This window comes from Rhipicephalus sanguineus, unplaced genomic scaffold (assembly GCF_013339695.2).
Source record: "Rhipicephalus sanguineus isolate Rsan-2018 unplaced genomic scaffold, BIME_Rsan_1.4 Seq2971, whole genome shotgun sequence".
NCBI lineage: Eukaryota > Metazoa > Arthropoda > Arachnida > Ixodida > Ixodidae > Rhipicephalus > Rhipicephalus sanguineus.
The window spans coordinates 18,675-42,423 of NW_023614963.1; the positions used below are offsets into that span (position 1 = coordinate 18,675).

Consider the following 23,749-nt stretch of genomic DNA (forward strand, 5'->3'; position numbering starts at 1 on the left):
GTCCGAGTCGCTGTGGTTCTGGACTGCGTTCTGTCACTCGAGAAGGACTTGGCATCATACCCAGCAGCTCCACCAGATTTGTAACGCACAGTTCAGGAATACACTTTTAATAAACCAAACTAGTTGGGGCGAACTTGTGCCCGAGAAGGAATAAACAAAAAGGGAGGCTCTTAGCAGTCCCAAGAACAGTCGTCTTCTTCTACTCCTTCTTTCTTGTGGTCCGCGTGGGTCGCGCGCAGCGGCTATTTCCTGGGTCGCAGGCACGTGCTCTCCGCCACACTTTTGCTTTGGCTCGCACGTAGCCGCAAACACTTCGGAGAGCGTAGGGATCGGCCAGCGCGCGTAGTTTGAAATCATCTTGTGTCAATATGTTGCAAAGCGCGACACAAAAGCCTTACAGAGGGAGCACATTTAGAAGGTGTGTGCGCAGGTGGTTGGTGTTAGCTATAAGGGAGCTTAGCCATTGTTCTTTTATCACATGCTGATGTGTTGTTGTTTCAGAGCCACCCATCACACAAGGAGATGGAAGAACTAGGCCTTATACGAGGGGACGAGCTTGTCTACCAGGCCGTGCTTCGCCGGGGATCTGGTACGAGGACATTTTTTGCAGAAAAGAACAAAACATTGCTTTATATGAAAGTCACGGGAGGGAATGGTGGTACTAGCGTGTAATGGAAGGCTGCAAGGATGGCAGTTCATTCAGCTTGGAAATAATTAGTAGTATATCTACCTGTATCAACTTCAACATGGCTTCAGACGTCTTTGTGAATTTACAAATTATCTTATTGCGATAGCAGTTACATGCACACTCTCGGCGGAGTTTTGTCATCAGTGGTGCTGTGCGATTCCATATGTATAAATGTGTGTGTGTGCGTTTGTGTTTGTGTGTGTAATTTTTTTTTGTGAAGCGTGCGATGAGGAATTCGAATCTTCGACCCCTCGGTCCGCATTGCATCGCGTTCAACCACTTGGCCACATCGCATGCATCCTCCAGCATATTAATGGCGAGGTATTTAAATACACCAGTTACTGTTGACCAGCTTGTCATTTGAAGAGAAATGAAAACGGTTTACTGGGGCCCTGAACTGAGAGCTCCACTTAAAACAGGAATCCTGTCCCCACCCTCACATCCTGTCAGAATAAAGCTTCTCTCTCTCTCTCTCTCTCTCTCACACGCACTCGTCACACTGCCTTCTGTTCATGCAGCCATGGTAAAGGCCTTAGTGCTGTTGCGTGACAACTACCCGAGGGAGGCACCCCTGTTTCTGCTGGTGCTTCAGCTACGGGAGGAGTGCTCCAGCCGGGACGATGATGCCGTCAAGGTAAGTGGCTTGTTGTTCATCAGCCTCGAACAGATAAACCTGCACTCGCATGCAGCTTGCTTTTATAGCATGGAAGATCATCATAAAAGCGTCATTATTTGCCTCACACTGCCAGCTGGCACCGAGAGAGACCGGCTCAAAAATAATGTGGTCCTGCATACTGATGTAGCAGGAGCTTGCATGTTCTTTTGAACAATAGCTTTTTCTGGGTCCGAAGCCCTTCAATGCGATTAGTACTCTTTAGGAACATCATCCAATTCACACCTGAAACAGTTTGAAATCGTGTGAGTGTTTAAGCTACAGTGTAATCAAATCATTTGCACCATCAATAAGCAACACATCTTGTATTGATGCAGCGATAAACAGTCGGCTGCTACTTTCCTTCTCAGCACTGCTCTCCATCCTTTACTGGTAAAGCATGCTCCCATTGCTATGCCGATAATCTGCTAACGCTAAAGAGTATGCGGACAAATTAAAGTTATGTGTAGAGCTGTGCGAATAGCAAAATTTTGGGTGCGAAGCGAATTCGAATATTGAAGTGTGAGTGCGAATCGAATCGAATATTTTTCGAATATTTCTCGAATATTTCTAGAATATTTTTCGAAGTGAAATTGCAGAAAAAAAAGTTATAGAGGATTCCTAAGCGTATTCTTATGAGATAGCAACATGAAAGTGTTTCTTTTCGCTAGGTTGATGAAGCACTGGCAGGGTGGTGCTTCGTAGTTGTCTTATCAAGAGTGAGGCAATGTAGAGTCCGAATTCTATTTATGTACATGATTTGGTGCAACCAAAGTGTTTGCCGACAGCACTTTACACGTGATAGGCAAAGATGACATTTCCTGAGCCTCTCCTCCTCTTTCAACTTTTGTGGAGGCCCAACTGATGTGGCGGACAAGGGTGTGCTCCCTTCAACTCCGGAGTTCCAATCTGCCTCGTAGACGACGATATATAAGAACGTCTGAAATTTGGATGCTAAAAAAGCTGGCAGATCCCACGCATTGTGGGAATCGATGTAATGCGAAGCAGCCAGCAAAGAGCTGCATACATCGCCTTGTATGTCATTGAGGAAAATGCGTGTCATGGTTTTCATGTTAACTCCTATTATTTATGTTCGTCACACAGTAACGTCGCGCAATACCAACTTCGGGGTCGATCAAATTAGAGAAACGGCCGCCAGCGCCCCATGAGCGTGGCACGCAAGTCATGCTGTACATGACATACGTGTCATGACTTTCATGTTAACTCGTGTTATTTATGTTCCTCACACGGTCACGTCGCAAGATACCAATTTTGGTGTATATCAAGCTAGCGAAACGGCCGCCAGCACCCCATTAGCGTGGCACGCAAGTCATGCTGTACATGACATGCGTGTCATGATTTTCATGTTAACTCGTGTTTTTATGTTCGTCACACAGTCACGTCGCGCAAAACCAATTCCTGGGTAGATCAAGCTAGCGAAACGGCCGCCAGCGCGCCATGATCGTGGCACGTAAGTCATGCTGTACATGACATGCTTGTCATTGTTTTCATATTAACTCGTGTTATTATGTTCGTCACATAGTCACATCGCGCAATACCAATTTCGGGGTACATCAAGCTAGCGAAACGGCCTCCAGCGCCCCATGAGCGTGACACGTAAGTCATGCTGTACGTGACATGCGTGTCATGATTTTCATGTTAACTCGTGTTTTTATGTTCGCCACACAGTCACGTCGCGCAATACCAATTTCGGGGTAGAGCAAGCTAGCGAAATGGCCGCCAGCGCTCCATGAGCGTGGCACGTAAGTCATGCTGTACATGACATGCGTGTCATGATTTTTATGTCAACTCGTGTTTTTATGTTCGTCACACAGTCACGTCACAAGATACCAATTTTGGTGTATATAAATCTAGCGAAACCGCCGCCAGCGCCCCATGAGCGTGGCACGTAAGTCATGCTGTGCATGTCATGCGAGTCATGATTGTCATGTTAACTCGTGTTTTTATGTTCGTCACACAGTCACGTCGCGCAATACCAATTTGATGGTAGATCAAGCTAGCGAAACGGCCGCCAGCGCTCCATGAGCGTGGCACGTAAGTCATGCTGTACATGACATGCGTGTCATGATTTTCATGTTAACTCATGTTATTTGTGTTCGTTACACAGTCACGTCGCAAGATACCAATTTTGGTGTATATAAATCTAGCGAAACCGCCGCCAGCGCCCCATGAGCGTGGCACGGAAGTCATGCTGTACATGACATGCGTGTCATGATTTTCATGTTAACTCGAGTTTTTATGTTCGTCACACAGTCATGTCGCGCAATACCAATTTCGGGGTAGATCAAGCTCGCGAAACTGCCGCCAGCGCTCCATGAGCGTGGCACGTAAGTCATGCTTACATGACATGCGTGTCATGATTTTCATGTTAACTCGTGTTATTTATGTTCAATACACAGTCACGTCACAAGATACCAATTTTGGTGTATATCGAGCTAGCGAAACTGCCGCCAGCGCTCCATGAGCGTGGCACGTAAGTCATGCTGTGCATGACATGCGTGTCATGATTTTCATGTTAACTCGTGTTATTTATGTTTGTCACACAGTCACTTCGCAAGATACCAATTTTGGTGTATATCAAACTAGCGAAACGGCCGCCAGCGCACCATGAGCGTAGCATGTAAAATCATGCTGTACATGACATGCGTGTCATGATTTTCATGTTATGACTTGTCATTTGTGTTCGTCATACAGTCATGTTACGCCATACCAATTTTGGTGCACATTCGATGAACCAAGCGACCAGGAGAGCACAAAGTCGTAGGCGGCTAGATAGATAGATAGGTAGATAGATTCGCTCAAAGTCGCAGAAGTTCGCTAAGAAATGAAAAAGCTTCGGCTTCCGATTTTTCGGACTTCCTGCCCAAATTTCAGGTCCGAAACAGCCTTAATTGAGCCCCCACCTCTGCCACATCTTTCATCTTCATGTTGGAAGCAGTATTTTTTTGAGTTAATAAATTTGCGACCGTAGCAGAGCTTAAAAGGCAGCCTTGCCACAATACCGGGGTGTGATGAGGTGAAGCATATTGAAAATCTAGGGACCACTTTCAATCGGCCGTTGACTGTCTGTTGGCAAAGTTCGACCTTAACGGAGTTTGAAAGACAGCTTTGCCGCAATACCGGGGTGTGATGAGGTGAAGCATACTGAAAATCTAGGGACCACTATAATCGGTCGTTGACTGTGTCTTGGCAAAGTTCGACCGTAACGGAGCTTGAAAGACAGCTTTGCCGCAATACCGGGGTGTGATGAGGTGCAGCATATTGAAAACGTAGGGACCACTGTCAATCGGACGTTGACTGTCTCTTGGCAAAGTTCGACCGTAACGGAGCTTGAAAGGCAGCTTTGCCGCAATACGAGAGTGTAATGAGGTGAAGCATATTGAAAATTTGAAGGGGTCACTTTCAATCTGACGTTGACTGTATTTGTTTTTGGGAAGTTCGAATAGTAAGATTCCAGTGCGAATCGAATCGAATAGCAAACACTATTCGAAAAATATTCGAAATTTCGAATATTCGCACACCCCTAGCTATGTAAGTACTTTGCCAATAAGGTTAAATATGGGCAGTGTGGTGTTGTCCTCAGTGTTTGTGTTATGGCTGCAAACGCGTAGATCCTGGCATTGACCGGATATCAAAAGCCTGGTGCTCGCTGTGCCATTGCATTGCTGTGACTGCTTGCCAGTTCCCTTGCACATGCGCACAATGTCACGGCTCGACGTGTCGCCAATTGCCAGATTTGCAGCCCGCAATGCAGTTAGGGTGATTCATGGTGTTAGAGAAAAGAAGCCTCAAGATGAACACTGGTCACGCAATTTGCGTCGGGTTTAAATTGCGGCGAGGTTTTACTGAATGATGGGGTTATTTTTTGCACTTACTGCAAGTTAATGCACCACGTAATGGTTAGTGTATTATGTGATGCACCCAATGAATTAAAATGAATCAGTCATTCTGCACAATCCTCGTCCGTCTTGACTATCTCAAAAGTTAACTGATGGCAAGACTTGATGCGCAGGAGTTGGAGCGCGAGCTCAACCTGCACTGCGTGGAGCAGGAGCAGGTGCAGGCAGGCGACCAGCTGCTGAGCTGTCAGCTCCAGCAGCTGCTGGTCTCCATGGACATACTGCTCGAGTCACTGTGCGACCAGCTGGACGCACCACGCGAGTTCTCCAGGGACAAGGTGCTCGCCCGGACGGCGAGGTCAGTTGCTCTCATGTCTTCGTGTTTTTACCACACACTTCACCGTTTATCTATCTATATGACCTATTTGCATCGCTTTCTGGATATTGCAGCTGGGACAGAGAAAGCTTGTCATGAGAATGATGTCCCAAATGATGGTTGTTTAAACTTTAATAGAAAGCCTCTGTGATTTTATACGCGTCTTGTGAGCCTTTTTAGGCATGGAAAATCTATCCAAATACTATCACGTCACGAATGACTGAAAGTGGTATTTTTCAAGTCCGCACTCTGAGCCATGCCTTGAAATTGTGGCTGTAAAATTGTTAATAACAAAGTTTGTTATTTTTGCAGTTAATAACACAAAAGTATTCTAAGCTTATTTTTAGAAGGTTAAGAACAACATACGGTTGGCTTGGTGTGGGCAAGAAAAGGCCTCACATTCCTTAAAGGTGTACTGACACAAAATTTTGGAAAGCCATTTTGGAAAGCAAAAAAAAAACGGAGAGACATCGGCGCACGGAGGTGCATCGGCGCATTAAAAATATTCCACGTATTCCCGAAGCGTGGCAGCACATTCCAAGCAAGAGAAATTATATAAGAAGGCTCGCGTTTGAAACCAACCACTCCGTGGGCGTGCTCGGTTGCGCAAGCGATAGCCGGCGCGCCGTTTTGCGAAGCATAAAAAAAGCAACAACAGAGAGACATCGGTGCATGAAAAAAATTCTGCGTATTGCCAAAGCGTGGCAGCACATGCAAAGCAAGGGAAATCATCGAAAAAGGCGCGCACTTTAAACCAGCTGCACCGCAAACGCGCTCGAATGGGCAAGCGATAGCCGGCGCGCCGTTTTGGGAAGCAAAAATAAAATACAACGGAGAGACATCCGCATATGAAAAAAAATTCCACGTATTCCAGAAGTGTGGCAGCACAGGTCAAGCAAGAGAAATGATCGAAAAAGGTGTGCGTTTTAAAAATAAACGCTATGCCGTACATGTACGACGAAAACCCTTTGGTACCAGGAAGCTTCTGCCGTACATGTACGGCGAAAACCCTGAAGGGGTTAAAAACTTGTTCTGTGCTGGCGGGAGCACTCAATATGGAGAAGTGATAGACGGATATAGTATGATGCACTGCGTAGACAATTGGTAATATATAAATAGTAGCTCATATTACTAAAAACATTTGGCTCTTATGTATCGTTCTGTGACAAAATAAGTAAATTTGATGGTTTTCTGAGCTCAACGAAAGGATACTATAACATGGTATGCTTCACTAGTGACTAATGATAAAGATTGCTGATATCTGAGCTGTCTTGGCTTACCCTTTTACACCTACATCGTTATTTTCTCCAATGCAGGGGTCCAGGAAGAAGCCGGCCATACAAGTTTCTCCCCAAACCAGGCATTTTCACGCAACGAACATAACAATTTGTATTAACAATATGAACATTATGAACTAATAAAAAAGCGAGGCCATTCAACTGTACAGAATGTGTATTTGCTCCGTGCAGTAAATGTACAGTACACTTGAGATGCAACTTATCAAGTCGTTCTCTCTTTTTCTTCTTCTTTTTTTGTTTTGTTTGTTTTGTTTCTTTGTAACAACGCCTCCTTCATTCATCCAGAGTGCCTTTCTACAGAAAAGTATTGGTGAATTCCACTTGTCGATTCGAAGCAACCCTCTCTGGATGGAGTACTACACGTTGATCCGCCTCGTAGAGCCGGATTTCGCCGGAATCACGACAACGCATTGCCATCATTTCCATTGCATTGGGCACCTCGGTTGTTTTCAGCGCTTTTTGAGGCGTTGTCAATGTGGGCAACCAGATGTGTGCGACAACTTCCACTGTGCTCCTTAACGAAGCGAGTTTATCGATCAGTCTGGATTGGGTTGGTCCGCGCCGGATTTTGTTGTTTCCTAGTGGATTCAGCACACCCCTCGAGATCTACCAGTGAAATTCACCGTGTATGCTGTCATGATAAATGTACAATTGGTTGTTTTTCCGTTACTGGCTCGATTGAACGAAATCGGCTTTCCTGTTTCCTTTCATTGGAAGGATCCATGTAAAAGTATTTTTTGCATAATGCATCTCTTTGGAGCATCACCCTACGTCACGAAATTGCGGTGGCCCTTTTTTGGGAAGCTTAGTAGTTAGTGGCTATGTTTTCGCTGGCGCATGTGCTGTTTGCCGTTGTGCAAACAAGAAAACAAATAACGTTATAACAACAAGCTGAGTGACAGCACAGTTAGTTGTACAGAAAGGCACAAGAAAGGTGGAATAAGTTTTTGCGAGTTTCCCGTTGATGAAGACCGTTGCAAGAAATAAATCACAGCTTCAAATTGCAAGAACCGATGTTCAAGGCCACCGATTCACTTACGTCCAAGTATTGAGCAGTTGGCTAGGTGTGCTTCATCTTACAGAAATGTTTAACTTTCTCAAAAGTTTGTCATTGTATGCCCCTCACCAGATTTTTGGTGCAAGTCTTCCGTGGAGACTTAGCTTGGCGCAAATAAGTTTGTGGTGTGGGTAGCCTAGTACATTGCCATACATGTATATTGAATTCATAACCGTTTCCACTGCTTTATAGAACTGCAGAAGTCTCATGTGCATCAGAAGGAGCTTGATGAACTCAGATGACCTAAAGATGCGGCTAAAGATACATCCACTAACAAAAGAGTGACTTTGGCGATGCTTTTCCAAATTCTATGCACTGCGATTGATTACACACCTGACACAGGGGCCTTGGACATGGCTGTTCTGGTTGCGATGCACTTTAAGGCTCGTTCACACCTGCGACCAGCACTGGTCGCGCGACCAAGTTAGTCGCAAAACGACTGGTTGCAAACGGTCGCAAATGACCGCTTTGGTCGCAAAAGTAACTGCTTTGGCCGATTCACTCGCTGCGCGATTTTTTCAGCCGCGCGACTGTAGTCGCAAACCTTTGAACCAGTCAGACGCGCAGGAACAGGACATTGGCTTATTTTGCAGGGCTACAGTGCCGACGCGAATTTTGTGTCGACGGGCAAAAGTCACGCGCAGGTGTGAACGTCGGTCGCGTCAAGTCGCTTTTTGGTCGCCAGTCGCAAGTGGTCGTGCGACCGGTGCCAGTCACGGGTGTGAATAAACCTTTAGGAGATATATGTGCCTGTTGTACTTCACAAACAGAATGAGCCTGCAACCACCTGTTCACAGAGCTGCCAGATTGCGGTACCAAGTGGATCGTTGCCAATTGTGTCATAGTGATTTCAGTTCGCTATGGCAGTACACCGCAAGCTCCATGTGTGAAACGAAAACTTAAAATAAAGGTCAGAGTAAACCATGCAGTATGGAAGTTACTTCTTCCATTTGTGAAGAATTCGCCACCCCTTTGTAGCACTTTCGTAGTGGTTATCAAGCGGGGGATGGTTGAGACGTCACTGGCGACGTCATCGCGATCGCAGCGAGGGCGAATTGGACTGACCTGCAGAAAAGCTTATTCTGCCATGAAGTCTTTGCAGGAAGCTGCATTTGTTGGCATCCTCTACATGTGAAATATGGTGTGTAAATCTGGGCAGGGCTACATTGTGTTGCAAAGTTTAGTAAAGATTCTAATTTTGCATTTGATGACCAGCTAAGATAAAGGCTGTGGCAACTTTCACGTGCTTTAAATCTTGTGTCAAAACAATGCGCCAGCGCTCCTTGAAAGTTGGCTTTTTCGCACGTTGGGTGTGTACGCGGTGAAACAACATTTACAGGAGCAGTTTCGACAATCTTTCATTTTGTTAGACCTGAACTCTTCTTGCACTCTCATCATTTTCTTGGCGCGGCTTGCGTTAAGTCGTTCTCCTCGTGCATTACTGAGAGCCAGTTGTTTCTGTGGTATAGCTTTTTCCTTTGCAAGCATCTAAATTTCCAGAGAATGTATGTGTGCGTGGCGTTGCAACTGCGGCGTTGACAACAACCATTGTCCACATACGATAACGAATGCTGAACACGGTTTTTTCTCGTTCGATGCTCTGAAAAAAAAAAAAAATACGGTATTCTGAATTTTGGTACTTTTGATATCGTACTGTGTACAGAAAACGCTAAATAAAGTGTAACTATGTTTCGTATAACAATAACGAGCACGAATGATTATAAATTTTTCTTTTGGACCAATGTGCTGATAAAGTGCAAAACATCTATTTTGTCGCCGCAGTCGTGCTTAAAAAACTTATGTATCCCATGTCTTTGGCATTAGTTTTTAACACTAGTGCAGTGTACCCACTCGACCATGTGGAGCCAGTTTTTAAAAGCCAGTTGACGTTGTGCTGACAAATTCTTAACAATAACTTTATGTGGAAACACCTGTAGTCGGGTGCAGCTTAAGCAGCTCAACTATAGATAAGCAATGTGTTCCTTGAGATTCAGTACAACTTTATCTTTCTCGCTGCTCCCGCGTCACGGATACGCTGCGTCTTTATAGTCAGATACAACTTTAGAAGTGGGCGGTGTTTCTTCTTCGAAGGCGTATGCGCACAAGCCTGCACCAATGGGCGCGCGCTCCAGACTGACGTCATGAGCCGGACGGCCGGTGACTCCTCCTTCGGAGAACATTGCCGAGTGCATGAGCGGAATTATTTTTCAGTCGCAGAGGCTATCGACTGCAGCGCTTCGACCGTCTGGGCGGGGCCTCTCCGATATTCTTAAGTTGTATCCGACTTTGGGTGAATGGAAGAAATGAAAACAATGGTGAAAACTGGATATTTTGAGGACCAAACATATTTGATTGGAGGTTTATTTTTAGCTCTTAAGAGTAACTTATTGTCTTTATTAGTTCTGTAAGTAAGTACGGGAGATTATACTGATGCGTTGTAGAAAATGTGTACGAATTAAATGATGCTGCATTTCTTGTCTTGGTACATGGCGAGGTTGTCGTTGCACGCGAAGTACTTCCCGAACTTGTCAAAGTGAGCGAGCGCTATTTCCACCCTGAAAGTAGAAAAGTAATACATGATTCTTAACGCAAGCAGCTACAGTCGCGCTCAACATGACTTGCAACACGGGAGCGCGTGGCCTCATGAGTTCAAAGATTGCGCATGGCTTCAACTTGTTTTCATTTCCCCAAATAAATAATGTTTTCTTATTTGGGATTATCCTGAACTGAGAGAACAGCGTTTAGTTATAGAAATAATGGCTAGTGGAAGCCATGCACAGTCTTTGAACTCCTGAGGCCACGCGCTCCCTTGTTGCAAGTCTTATTGAGCGCTACTGTACGTCCACGCGCAAGAAAAGGTGTACATTATGACTACACCACGTCGCGAACGCAAATGTGGGAAAAGTCTGCATAATGCTTGCGCACTGTCTCTCTCAAACCCTCAGTAGTAAAGATGGGAGCCGACGTATGGAAAGAATAAAATTTGTGTAAACAGAGTTATACTGCTTCAGACCGGATGGCCGAAATTTCGTTAGGTGGACCTATCTTGATCCACCCCTGGCATTTCTCCAAAACAAATAATGATACGCTTGAGACCGTGGCGTTGCCACATGTTGTACTAAATTAAGGAACAAGAGTCGGGCACAAGAAGACATTAGCGGCCTGACCGATAGTGTGGTAGTGTGCTGGTCGCCACATTGTCCGCCTCGGTGGAACAGTGGTTGTGCTGCTCAACTGCTGACCCGAAGGTCGCGAGTTCGATCCCTACCGCGATGGTTGCATTTCGATGGAAGCGAAATGCTGGAGGCTCGTGTACTGTGCGATGTCGGTACACGTTAAAGAACACCAAATAGACGCAATTTCTGAAGCCCTCCACTACGGCGTCCCTTAGAATCATATCATGGTTTTGGGACGTAAAACCCCAGATATTATTGGTGATCACCACACCTAAATATACGCCATATCGGGGACGTAGCCAGGGATATGGCTTGGGAGTTCAACCTTACCCCCCCCCCCCCCCCGAATTTGGGAGGGCATTCAAACCCCCAGAAATACACATACATTTTGTATGTGTATATATTGTAGTGACCGGACCCGCGGAAATATCGCACGGTAGTGAAAACACAGTAGCCGCTGTGAGAGGCGTAGGCACACCGACTCCGTGGGTCATCATGCGCTCAGCTTTTTTTGTACATAGCTCCCCCCCCCCCTGGTGGTGTCAGTTGTCACATAGATATATGCGTGCCCACATACAAACACATGCACGTACATGAAGGAAGGGGGTCGAACCCCCTTACCCCCCCCCCCCCCCCCAAAAAAAAAAGCTCTGGCTTTGCCCCTGCACTGTGCAACTGCTCAATGTCGCGTGAACCATTCCATACTTGTTCATCAACTGCTCCCGGTATTCAGCTGCTTTCACTGAAGCTTGCGGTAAAGACCGAACAGATCTGGCGGTTTTCACTTGTGTTTTTGTGAGAGGGTGCTTCGACTCCGGGTCTCTCACCTGTATTGTGGATCCGGCTGTGACGTCACAAGATTGACGATGTCTCGCAGTTGCGTGGGCACACTTTCACACCATGTCTGGAAGAGCAACAGTTATGCAGGTGTCTTAGCATTCGTGCTATTCACACCAGCTGAAGTGAGTCGACAGTGCGAGCCAGAATCATCATGTTGTACACAAGTGCGTTGTTTATGCGACGACGACGATTATTATTGCGGTAGCAATTATACGGACATTGGAGCAGCATTTTTGCCGTCGCCGTCATGCTCCATATAAACTCCGAATCGATAACATCGCCCCGCGCGTAGTATGTTCTGTGTGCGAGAGAAAGCTTGCGAAGGTTGCTGACGGGCGTGGCTCAAGCAGAGATGGAAAGCGCCGGCTGGCTCGGTCGAGCGAAGGAGCATGAAGGGGGGCCATTGGGGGGCTCAGTCGCTCGAGCAGCAACTGCGAGCTTTGATCAAAAGGGCGTGGTCGCGCGCGCTATCTCGACATCAGTATACGGCTACTACCCTTGTACGTTCTGTGCTCTCACTGCTTACTTCACGTTGAGACGACAGACAACACGAAAATCGCTCACTGGAGCGGCCGTATACCTTTAAGCCAGCGTTATGTAGAGTTACGCGTGATCAGATTCTAAACGAGTGAGCTGCTAGCCTTACTTCGTATGAAATTCCAGTTTGTTGCTGTCGCATTCGTTGCTTCGGCCTTGCGGCGAAACTGACTTATTATTCAATTTATTGCCATCATTCTATTTATTGGTTCATGCCACCACGATGACAGCTCCTAGCAACGTTAATATAATCCTCTCTTGAACAGCCCATCGCATCTGATGTCTGTGAATTTGTTATTTTCATCTCACCACCTAGTTTTAATTCTGTCGTCCCCGACTACTACTTCCTTGGGCTTGCAAGCAATGCGTCACCTTAATAGGTCAACTGTTATCTGGCCTGCGCGTTATATGGCCTGCCCAAGTCCTTTATTGTTGTTGTTTTCTTTTTTTTTGCAAACGACAACAGCAAATTTATCGCTGTTCTGTCCCTATCGAGCAGCGCGTCTTCCCTTCGTACGTACCACTAGCTCAGCGCTGGTGGGTTAATTCGTTGATCGTGACGGGTGATGGCAATGCACTTCGAGCACAGGCAGAAGACCAGCGCGACTTTGCTTATTGCAGGCCTTGTCCTTGCGCCTCGAAGTGCAATGCCATCACTTATTTCGTACTCCGTCTCTCGTTTCATGATCCTAAGTGTCTTATCCAGAAGTTTCATTGACCCCCAAGATTTTGCTCCATAAATTGGTACCGATGATACCACTTCACCAAAGCACAGGTTTTGGCTGTAGTTATTGCACCGCGATTCGCTGATGACATTGCATTGATGAGTAACGCGGGAGACGAATTACAGCTCATGATTATTGAACTGGATACGGAAAGTAGAAGAGTAGGTCTGAGAATTAATATGCATAAAACTAAAGTAATGTGGAACAATCTTGGCAGAGAACAGCGCTTTGCGATATGGGGCGAGACACTGGAAATTGTAAAGGAGTACGTCTACTTAGGACAGGTAGTAACCGCGGAACCGAACCATGAGAGTGAAATAACTAGAAGAATAAGGATGGGATGGGGCTCATTCGGCAAACATGATCAAATCATGAATGGTTGTCTACCACTATCCCCCAAGAGGAAGGTATACAACAGCTGCATCTTACCGGTACTTACCTAGGGAGCAGAAACCTGGAGACTTACAAAGAGGGTTCAACTTAAATTGAGGACGACGCAGCGAGCGATGTAAAGGAAAATGATAGGTGTAACCTTAAGAGACAGGAAGAGAGCAGAGTGTGTCAGGGAACAAACGGGGGTTAAGGATATCATAGTTGAAATCAAGAAGAAAAAATGGATATGGGCCGGGCACGTAGCACGTCGGCAGGATAACCGGTGGTCATTAAGGGTAACTGACTGGATCCCAAGAGATGGCAAACGCGTGAGGGAGAGACAGAAAATTAGGTGGGTAGGTGAGATTAAGAAGTTTGTAGGTATAACGTGGCAGCAGAAAGCACAGGACCGGGTTGACTGGCGGAACATGGGAGAGGCCTTTGCCCTGCAGTGGACGTAGACAGGCTGATGGTGATGATGATGATGATGATGATATTGCACCGCTGACTTATTGTGGCCCGCGACCGTTTTCTCTGCTCCCGCCTCTTTCTTAGTTTGTTCATATCTCGTCATTTTATTGCTTCTTCGTGTTTATATATTTGAATGCTCAAATGTGACCAATAACGTGAATTGGACGCGATCTAACGTGTTCTTTGTCCAGCAGTCCTTCTCTTTAATTGTGGCCTGAACTCTGGCAGTGACCGTACACTTTGCGTTTAATACTTGCAAACCGGCTCCAGGATATACGAACCATTGCGAAGGATATGAAGAAGAGCTGGTTCTGCGTGAGGTCCAGGTTCTGCAAGCTGCTGTGCTCGAATTCTTCCTCGAATTTCCGCATGAACAGACGGAACCCCTGCGGGAGACGAGCGCGGGTTAAGCGTGCTAGTGAAGTGTGCATAGCGTTTTCTTATTTTTGTAATGATTGGATCGGTTGTCATTCACAGTAATTCAGTCGGAATTACCTGCTTTCTGAACTGCACATTTACGAATTTATCTCGACGTGGTCGGAAGTCCAGTTGCGAACACTATTACGTGCATGTGTAAATAGCCTATATATGCCCGATTTTTCTTTTCACGAGGTACTCCACGCAATTTTCGTTTTTACACTTTGATTCAGAACACAAGCAAGTAAATATCTGATTCTATTTTCGGCAGCCCGTCTTTTTTTTTTTTTTTCGCAGTCGTAAAAATCGCTATTTAGAAGCCCTAATACGTGAAACAGCACATTTAGTTAACTGCAAAAGAAGCCACAAAACGTCGAAAACGGAAAAAGCAGAGCGGCAGAAAACAGAGACAGAGCGCAGAGACGTGGCACTACGTCTCTGCGCTCTGTCTCTGTTTTCTGCCGCTCTGCTTTTTCCGTTTTCGACGTTTTGTGGCTTCTTTTGCAGTTAACTAAGTATGTACCAAGTTGCCCAACAAGCAACTCTCCTGAACGTGAAACAGCACACTTTGAAAGATGGCGAAAAGCAAAAAAAAAAATAAAGAAAGAAAGAAAGCGTGCACATTCAGTGCTATAATAAAAGGGAACCTTGGCTTCTAAATTTAATGCCAACAATACCCACACTAACAGCAGGTTTCCCACCTACTTTTCATTTTTGCAATGTCCCTTGAAAGCTGGCTTTTTTACAAGCATACTTTAAAACAGGTGAAGCTATACTAGCAAGAGCACTTCTGTCGAGCTTCTTCTCTGAAGGGTTTGAAGAGGACGCTCTGTCATCTTGCACTGTCGCCATCGTCGTCGTTACATTTTTCTGGGGGTAGGGGGGGGGGGGAGGAGATAAGACTGGTATTGTTTGTTTTGCTTTCTCTTACAACGCCGTTCGCTTGCTCAGGACAAGTGGGAATCGTACAAAGCGTACCTTGTAGGCGAGGCCGACGGCTGCCATGCTCGTGACCACTTCCTTTCGGAACGTGTTGATTTCCGTCTGCAACACAAACAACGGTTACCAGCAATTTCTCTGATACGCATTCCGTGTCGGGCAAAACGAGAAGTTAATCGGATTGCGGCATTTACGCCAGGCTACAGTTTGTATAGGGTTTTCCATTAAGGGTGGGTCGATGTGGAAATGGAATGAAACAAGCTGTGTGTGAAGTATTAACGAATTTCTTTTTTTATCTGAAAGGCCCATGTATGCCATTATGTATAGAATATGACAACGTTCGAACGTCCGCCGCGGCTTCCCACGGTGGCGCGCATCCGAGTGGTACAATTTTCAGTGACTCCGCCACATCGATCCGGCTCAATTTGAGCGATGGCCTGGGTTATGTAGACTCTGAGGGTATCATCGGTCGATTGCGGCTTATTGGTATAGACCTGCAACTTCGGGAAACCCCGCAAGAAAAAGTCTAGCTGGGTCAAATTGCACAGTCTTGGTGGTCAATTCAGGTCAGCCCTGCGAGAGATACCCATACCCTCAAATCATTCATGCAGAATGTCCATCGTTACGTCCGCTGTGTGGCACGCGGCGCCGTAATTGTGCATGAACCGAATGCCGTCTACGTACATAATAGCGTTCAATTTCGGTCAAATAAATCGGTTATCATCTTTCCCTAACCCTCGTCATTTTCGGTGACGGCCTCACCACCGTCGCTCTCACAAAAGTATATGGTCCAATGGCGCCGCCTGGTGCACCTCGTGTTCTCTGGCGTCGTCCCATGTACGGGAATCGTGCTTGTTAACATAGCCATTCATCCAAAAATGCGCCTTGTTGCTAAACATGATTTTTCGGCGCAACGTTTGCACCAACGAACAGTCATTTTGACCATAAAATTTCATCATTTGGACGCGCTACTCAATCGTGTAACTTTCCATGGTGATTTGGCATCAGTGAATGAATAATAAACAACAGATTAGACAGACGCCACTGAAACAACGTGGCCGCCACAGATTGCCAACATCGACCCAACCGCCCTTAATGGAAAACCCTATATAAGCAGCGACGAACTCAAGGAGCTTTCCTTTCATGAATATTATAATTATTATAATTGCCCATATCCTTGCCTCAATCGTATGTCCAGAATCAGGACCGACTGAACTTTCTTAAGAATAATTCTAGCTTAAGACGCTTTTTTGTATACGAGTCATGTTTGGTGACGATTTCTGGATACATTTTGACGAACTTGTTATTGCGTACTGCGCATGCAAATTTTCGCGTGTGCTTGTCTTTTTCTCTCGTTTTTTTACGCTGTCCTCATCAGAATGCAGTCAGCGCGGAACGCCACGTTGAGTGGCACCAACGCCTATTAAAGGGCCCCTCACCAGGTGACCTAACGAATTTTAGTTAGACATTGCAAGTTGTTGCGAGCCCAATTAAGAGCATTATGTCACAAGAATATTTCTAATCGGTCGGTTAGAAGCTGAGAAAAACAATAATTTGTAGCGGCGCGAAACCATGATGCGAGGAGGTGAGCTGCAAACCCTTGCCGCTCGCCCCGTGCAGCCTTCGCAAGCCAAATCCCTTCCCTGCCCTCTTCGGCACGCGAGCAGGAGGATCACATAACGCATACGCATGAACACGTCATGCGCACAAAATGTCACGAGCCCATGACGTGCCCAACCAGCCCGAGCCCCCGAGACGCGAGCGGTGTTGTAGCGGCGTTCTTTGAGCTTCATCTCTGCAAGCTATGCCGAATGCACCCTCGCCTATCACTTGGCTTTTCAACCTATTACTGAGCACGAAAGCTGCAACATTTTTACGGACGCGAAACTAGCGGTGTGCCGCATGAACATCTAGTTAGACGCGGGAGGATAAATGAGCCTAATGAGCGCTGGAACGCGGTAGAAAATTAGTTTCGTTGTAAAGGGTGGCGTCTGCACGATGCGCAAAGCGCGAGAACACGAACGCGTGCGAAACGGAGGTAGATTAGTCTCGAATCTCGCTGCGATTCGCAGTAAAATTAAAACAGAAAACGCACACATTCCGTTTGTGTGTTTTATTATTGCTCTCAAGTTTTATTTATCCATTCAAGCAACAAATTACACCAACTACACGTCGTGTCAAATAATTATCGCAGTGTCACGTGCTACTGTTAGCGACGTCAGAGCATAGTCGTCTACGTAGAGGAGCGAAGTCACAGCACTACCATCTACGTAGGGCCATTCTCTCATGTACGTCATCCCCTCATTCTCTGGGCGCGCGGCCGCGAGAAGAAGGGCAAGCGGCGTTCAGCTTGAAATTTGACCCATTTACGTGGCGCGTAGCGTTGCAAATTTTCGCAGACGTAATCGTGAACGCCAAGTGCATGCATTGCGCTCGTCAACTCAAAATTGTCAAGCCTGGTGAGGGGCCCTTTAAGGCGAAAGCCTTTAATGTCTCACACTCGCGGTGTCCGACCGTGTCCGTCCGTGCCCTGGCACGGTGCCAGCTGTGGCCTCTCCCCCTCACACTCTTCAGCAATCATGCGTAGCAACAGTTGCGCGTTGCTCCTTCCAACGCGCGCGGCGCAACTGTTGCGCAACGCGGCGTCGTCGTCCAGCGGCGGCATCCGTCCGTCACGCGCAACAGTTTCACGCTGCTCCTTCACTGTAAACCACTTTTGCACCTCAAGGGGGTTTCAAGCAAGCAAAACACCCTTTGCCTAACCCAAATTTGCAAAAATTAGGGTGTAAGGGTGTTTTCCTTCCCCAAAATAACCTTTAAGGGGTAATGCTCTAACTAAACACCCTTTAGGAGGTAAGGGTGTTATGGGTTACCGAAACACCCATGGCCCGTACCACAGCGTGCCAGATGATAACTGGGACTCGCTGATTAAAATGTCATTGGATCTTAGGCGAGTTTAGATTAAAGGATATGTCTCTTTTAGGGATACCTACAAGCGTACCATGAATTTACACCTATTCTCTTAATGTTTAATGTTCATTTATACGGAACAGGAATATCTCCACCGGCACTGAACGGCGGCTCAAGATCTATGGCTATATATACCAGATGGTCAGTGTAAGGCTGTGTAGCACGCATGCACGAGCGCTCCGTCCATGTAGTATTTTACAATACGCTCTGTTGTGTGTGCGGTTTGGCGCGTGCCTGCACCTTCTGTGCTGATGTCATCTGTAATTGCTTGTCCCCTGACTGGAAAATTTTATTTTTCACATTTTTCAATGATAAGGGTGTTTAGGCTATTGGAAACACCCTATGGTATGGGTGTTTTTATACGTTAAAACACCCTTTTCCTAGGGTGTAAGGGTGTTAGTTATAGACATGGCAAAACACCCTTAAGGGTGTAAAGTGGTTTACTGTGTTCCAACGCACGTTGCGCAACTGTTGCGCAATGCGGCGTCGTCGTCCAGCGGCAGCGTCCATCCGTCAACGCGCAACAATTGCGCGTTGCTTCTTCCAACGCACGTTACGCAACTGTTGCTCAACGCGGCATCGTCGTCCAGCTGCGGCTTCCGTCCGTCAACGCGCAACAGTTCCGCGTTGCTCCTTCCAACGCATGTTGCGCAACGCGGTGCCGTCGTCCAGCGGCGGCGTCCGTCCGTCAACGCGAAACAGTTGCGCGTTGCTCCTTGCAACGCGCGTTGCGCAACGCTGCGGAGGCGTACGTCGGCGGCCATGGCATAGTCAAGTCGAAATTGGGGCGCAGGCTTTCGCCGTACACACTTTGGAATTTACTAACCCCCGTATTCAGAAACGCTCCTTGACTTGAACTTGACTTGCCACCGCCTCAAGGGAGCGCGTTTGAAATGCGTTCGTGCTGCCTTGGCACCGTCTAAAGACAGCGCGTTCGAAACGCGTTGAAGGCGGTAGCAAGTAAAGTTCAAGTCAATGAGCGTTTCTGAATACGGGGGTAAGTGTCCTTCAATTTTTTTTTGCTTCTCACGTGATTGACTGACTTTTTAAAATAAAGTTTTCTCTCTCCTCTTTAGTGTAGTGATTTTCTGCTACCACTTGGCTTCGATTGCCTTCAGAAACATTTATTAATTCGCACAAAAAGTGCCTACAACACCGGTGCATAACTCATCAAAGCCCTCGCCTCGACACAGGTATTTTGAACGTTCTTTGCTAGATATACCACGCAACCGCAAGAAAAAATGAAAAACAAAATGAACTTACGAACAGTACGTGCCGCAGCGCATAACCTTAAGACTGACACAAATAATTAACTTGAAGCTGAGCTGGATATAAAAATACACTTCTGGAAAACTAAAAACATCACACAATCTGCAAACAAACGTAATGATGTAATGTAAGAAAAAAAAATGAAACTAAAATGTGAGAGGTGTTTTCTAAAAGTAGAAGTCTGTTCACACCTTGTTGACGGGTTTGAAGAGGCTGTTGTAGCATCCTTCGACCGTGTGGCTGTAGTTCCGTATCGTGGACGAGTCCCACCAGCACATGTAGGTGCCGTTCTGGTCGAAGCAGCGACCTGGAAATTCGCGCATGCAGGGCGCCTTGAGTGAGGCTATTAAGAAAATGGGAACGGCGGCGTTTTCAGAACACCGCTCTCGTTTCCTTTTTCCAGACGTACCACCTATGCATGGGAACTGCTTTTTCAAATCCAATTGGTAACCTACGCTGTGCCGTTTGGCGTTACCACTATTTTGCCAGAATCACTACTGCCAGAACCAGAGTCGACAGCGACGTGCCACTCTACCAGTGACGTCATTCGTGACGTTTGTGCTCGGGTCACGTGTCTTCGAACTGTTGAGGGGCAAATAGACTCTCCTTGGTTGCGCCCAACAAGCGATGAAAATTCTGGTCTGTAAACTACGCTTGCCGGCGGTGTTTTCTGACCATCAGCTGTAGCGCGTCGAAACGCGCGGCCCCTGTGCCGGCCACGCCGACAGGCGATAACTTAGGTCAATGTTATGTATGCTTGCTCTAAACGCGAGAGTGAGAGTAAAATACTTTGGTCTATGGTGTTCCATGTCTAGCATGCACAGCGCTCATTACGGGAGAAATAAGCACTCGCCTTCGAATATTAGGGAGCTCATCATCTTCGAAGCAATGAGAAATCCGAGCGAACCGAAGTTCAGTGCACTGTGTGAAGGAAAAAGAATCGTAAAAGTACCAGTTATGTGCTCTTTTCTAAACTGCGTCATAACATCCTGCCAAAGGACAATAGCGCGCAATGACGTAACGCTTAAGAAGGTGTCAGTGCAGTCGGGGCACGTTTTTTTCTTCTAATTTTCAGTCTGCTGTGATCCTTTAGATATTCCCTTTTTACCTGATCACCATTGCACTCGGTCAGTTACTTACGAAAGGTAACGTCAACAGACTGTTTCACTTAATTATAAAGGTGGACGTTTCTTTTTTTGCAGAAATGTCGGCGCATAAAATATTAAAATATTAAATAAGGGGACGAGGCTTGTTACATACGCATGGATCAATTAGGGCGATGTTTGATTATTTACGGAATTATTTACGCTGCCGGAATTAGAAGCACTTTGTCCGTCTGGAGCATGCATGTCATGAAAATACACGTATGATCTACAGTGTAGGAGCAAGCGTATGAGCGTCTTGACGCTAAAAAACTTGATGACGTTAATTCTTATAACGATCTGTCTAATTGCAACGATACCTTTCTTTTTTTTTTCCTTTTGTGTATCACAGTAAAGCACTGATTTTTAATTGTTTTTCTAAAAGCCACTTAATACAGTAATACACCTTGTGAGCGTTCTCGGTCTCAGGTCACTGACCAAAGCCTCGAAGGATGTTCCTAGGTTGTTTACCGCACTGCAGGTTGGTGTTACATTAAAATACGGTTATGGAAACGCTTTGAAATGTCAGTACTATACAGGTATACATAAGCTCGTTCGTGGCTACCTGTTTTTTTTTTCTTCGAGTCGATGATCAAATACAATGGGAAAACTATTTCTTGCGTGACATACAGGGAACAACTTACGGACTGAGACCCTCCGTGTAGAGGGGTGGTTCTAGCATCGCCCCTGGAACGACTGCAACAAATAAAGAAAGCAGCGTGTGGTCATCATGTATATTGACAAGAACGCAGCGCAATTTCACCTCATTATTAAAAAATGCAGTACCAAACTTTCGCCCTTTAAAGTAACAGGCTTGCTTTGACGCCATGTTTATTATTTGTCACCTCTAAAAGCATTATCGTTTCGAATTAAATTTGGAGCATCAGCTTAAATTCATTGTAATGCCAATTAAGTGTCGTATACTTTTCGTATAACGACATGATGCATGACTGCGTCACGATAATCTATAAATAGCTGCTGTATTGACATTGATGTTTTTCTAGGATAAACGTGGATAACTTGAATATAAAAACCAAATGAGCCGTTAGAAAAGCAGATGCGTGAAATTGCGCACTTATGTGAAAGTTACTGAGCCGCCAGTATGTGACATAAAGGTGGCCGAGTGCTTAACACAATGAACAAAAATTAACTTTTAGCAGTGTACATATTGTTACAACGGAAGCTTTAATGTACGTGTGTGAGCATAGGATGCCTAAATACGGCTAGCCGCAGGCGAATGTTCTGGATCAGATTACAACGAATAAGCGCGGTACTAGTTCGATAAGGATAGGGGTAATATAATGAAATTGAGTTGTTGCATGACTTATACCGTACATAGATACTTCGTGATTTTCCCTATGCGGGGACGAAGGTTTTATGCGACGAGCAAATATATCGTCCCTCGACTCAAGATTCGCAATTTACAAAAACTCTTAATATGACTGAGTCACTACAGGGACCCGTTATAAACCTAGCTCCTCGTATAATATAAAAACCTCGATAACTTTCAAAGGATGACTTCATGGCTGAACACGCATTCCACGAACGAGAATGCTTAATGACGTTAATGACAGAGATATTTATTACACATTAATTTGTCTGGTTCGAACTCACTCGTCACTGTTATTCGATTACGATTCTCATTTTTCCCTCTCGTTATTGCTCGCGAGTGTGCAGGGCCGTCCACATCAAAGGTGAACATCTCATGAGTATTCGATACCTCATAGAAGCTTATGTTTAATATACAATTCTGACAATAATTATTTTTTTATCGACACGATGATTAGACGTCATGTAACAGATATTTCACTCGTGAAATAAAATAAACGTTCTGGTTTTACGGGCTTGAATATACTAAGAAGTGTTCACCTTACATGTGGTCGACCTTGTACGCGTACGGAAGGTTGTCGATAGATATGCATAATCACACAATTCAACAGAAGTAGGGCAACTTACCCACTGTGTTGTATATTGGATCGTATGACACTTCCAGGGAAGAATATGGCACGTCGCTGAAAAGAAGGGCAACACAGTTGGTAATAGAGGTTAAACGCTTATGTTCATTTCTACATACCTATTATAGAATCCAATGGTGATTAACAAAAAACATACAAAACCCAGACAGTAATCAACACGAGAATGATCACAACAACTTTTTGCAGTTATTGCGTTCTGAGCAGCTTTTTTTTTTCTTTTTGGTACTGATCGCGATTCCCTATTTACAAGCTTTTTAACCGCGCTTAGGATAATACACCGTCTTTACGTATATATTCCAATTCACTTTATTAAGCACCCATAATAATCTGAATGCCACAATTCACGTAGCCCATTCATTCATTCATTCATTCATTCATTCATTCATTCATTCATTCATTCATTCATTCATTCATTCACCGCAGTAAAACGCTAAATACCAGATTTACACGCATGCAATGTGCTTTTGTGAATGGCTGTCCTTCATGACTCACTTGGTGAACTCCGGTCGATTCCAGGTGAGCTTTTGCCACTCCCGCTCGGCTTCGGAAACCATCAGCTTGACGACGAGAATGACGTAGGTGTCCTGGTATTCCGTCTGTAGGGAGTGCAGTAGTACAGTGGTTAACTATAGACCGCTGAGTAATGTCACGAGATGGTGTTTTCATCGATATGCTAGCCAATAAGCAACCACCTCTGGTGTCTTGTACAGAATTGGTACATCGCGAGCACTTATTCGTGCATCCAGGATGAAACCCTTTGCCCTGGCGTGGTTTCTACGCGTACCATGGCGGCCGACTGGCGCGCTTCGCCGTGCGCAGATTTTCCAATGATCATTCATAACAGATTCGACGCAATGCAAACGGCAGTCCATACTTACGAAAGGTAGCTCAATCGACATGATCTAGGAGAAAACAAAAATATGTCTTTTTTTTAGGAAACTGAAAATGCACGACGTAAGCCGACTGGCAGATAAATCAGCGCAA

The 23,749-nt window shown here is 45.7% G+C and overlaps 2 protein-coding genes across 2 annotated transcripts; one reads left to right on the forward strand and one right to left on the reverse strand.

Moving 5' to 3' along the window:
* The first annotated feature begins 489 nt into the window (after window positions 1-489).
* Window positions 490-6,984, forward strand: LOC119376953 (THO complex subunit 5 homolog). The gene is made up of 4 exons (XM_037646611.2): window positions 490-589; window positions 1,207-1,322; window positions 5,374-5,558; window positions 6,893-6,984. The coding sequence occupies exons 1-4, from the start codon at window positions 523-525 to the stop codon at window positions 6,957-6,959; spliced, it is 435 nt and encodes a 144-aa protein (XP_037502539.1). The 5' UTR covers window positions 490-522; the 3' UTR covers window positions 6,960-6,984.
* Window positions 6,985-10,363: 3,379 nt separating this feature from the next.
* Window positions 10,364-23,361, reverse strand: LOC119376952 (endothelin-converting enzyme-like 1; the record flags this gene model as incomplete). Its single annotated transcript, XM_037646610.2, has 7 exons — window positions 10,364-10,486; window positions 11,935-12,011; window positions 14,334-14,438; window positions 15,448-15,513; window positions 19,839-19,990; window positions 22,746-22,801; window positions 23,258-23,361. Coding segments are annotated over 7 exons (660 nt in total), but the record flags the coding sequence as incomplete, so codon positions are not given.
* Between the last annotated feature and the right edge of the window lie 388 nt (window positions 23,362-23,749).

Bases quoted from the DNA above. Each gene is read 5' to 3' on its own strand.
- LOC119376953 (XM_037646611.2), top strand. From the start codon at position 523: ATGGAAGAACTAGGCCTTATACGAGGGGACGAGCTTGTCTACCAGGCC. The intron at 590-1,206 runs GTACGAGGACAT...CTGTTCATGCAG, and splicing joins CGTGCTTCGCCGGGGATCTG to CCATGGTAAAGGCCTTAGTG. The intron at 1,323-5,373 runs GTAAGTGGCTTG...CTTGATGCGCAG, and splicing joins GGGACGATGATGCCGTCAAG to GAGTTGGAGCGCGAGCTCAA.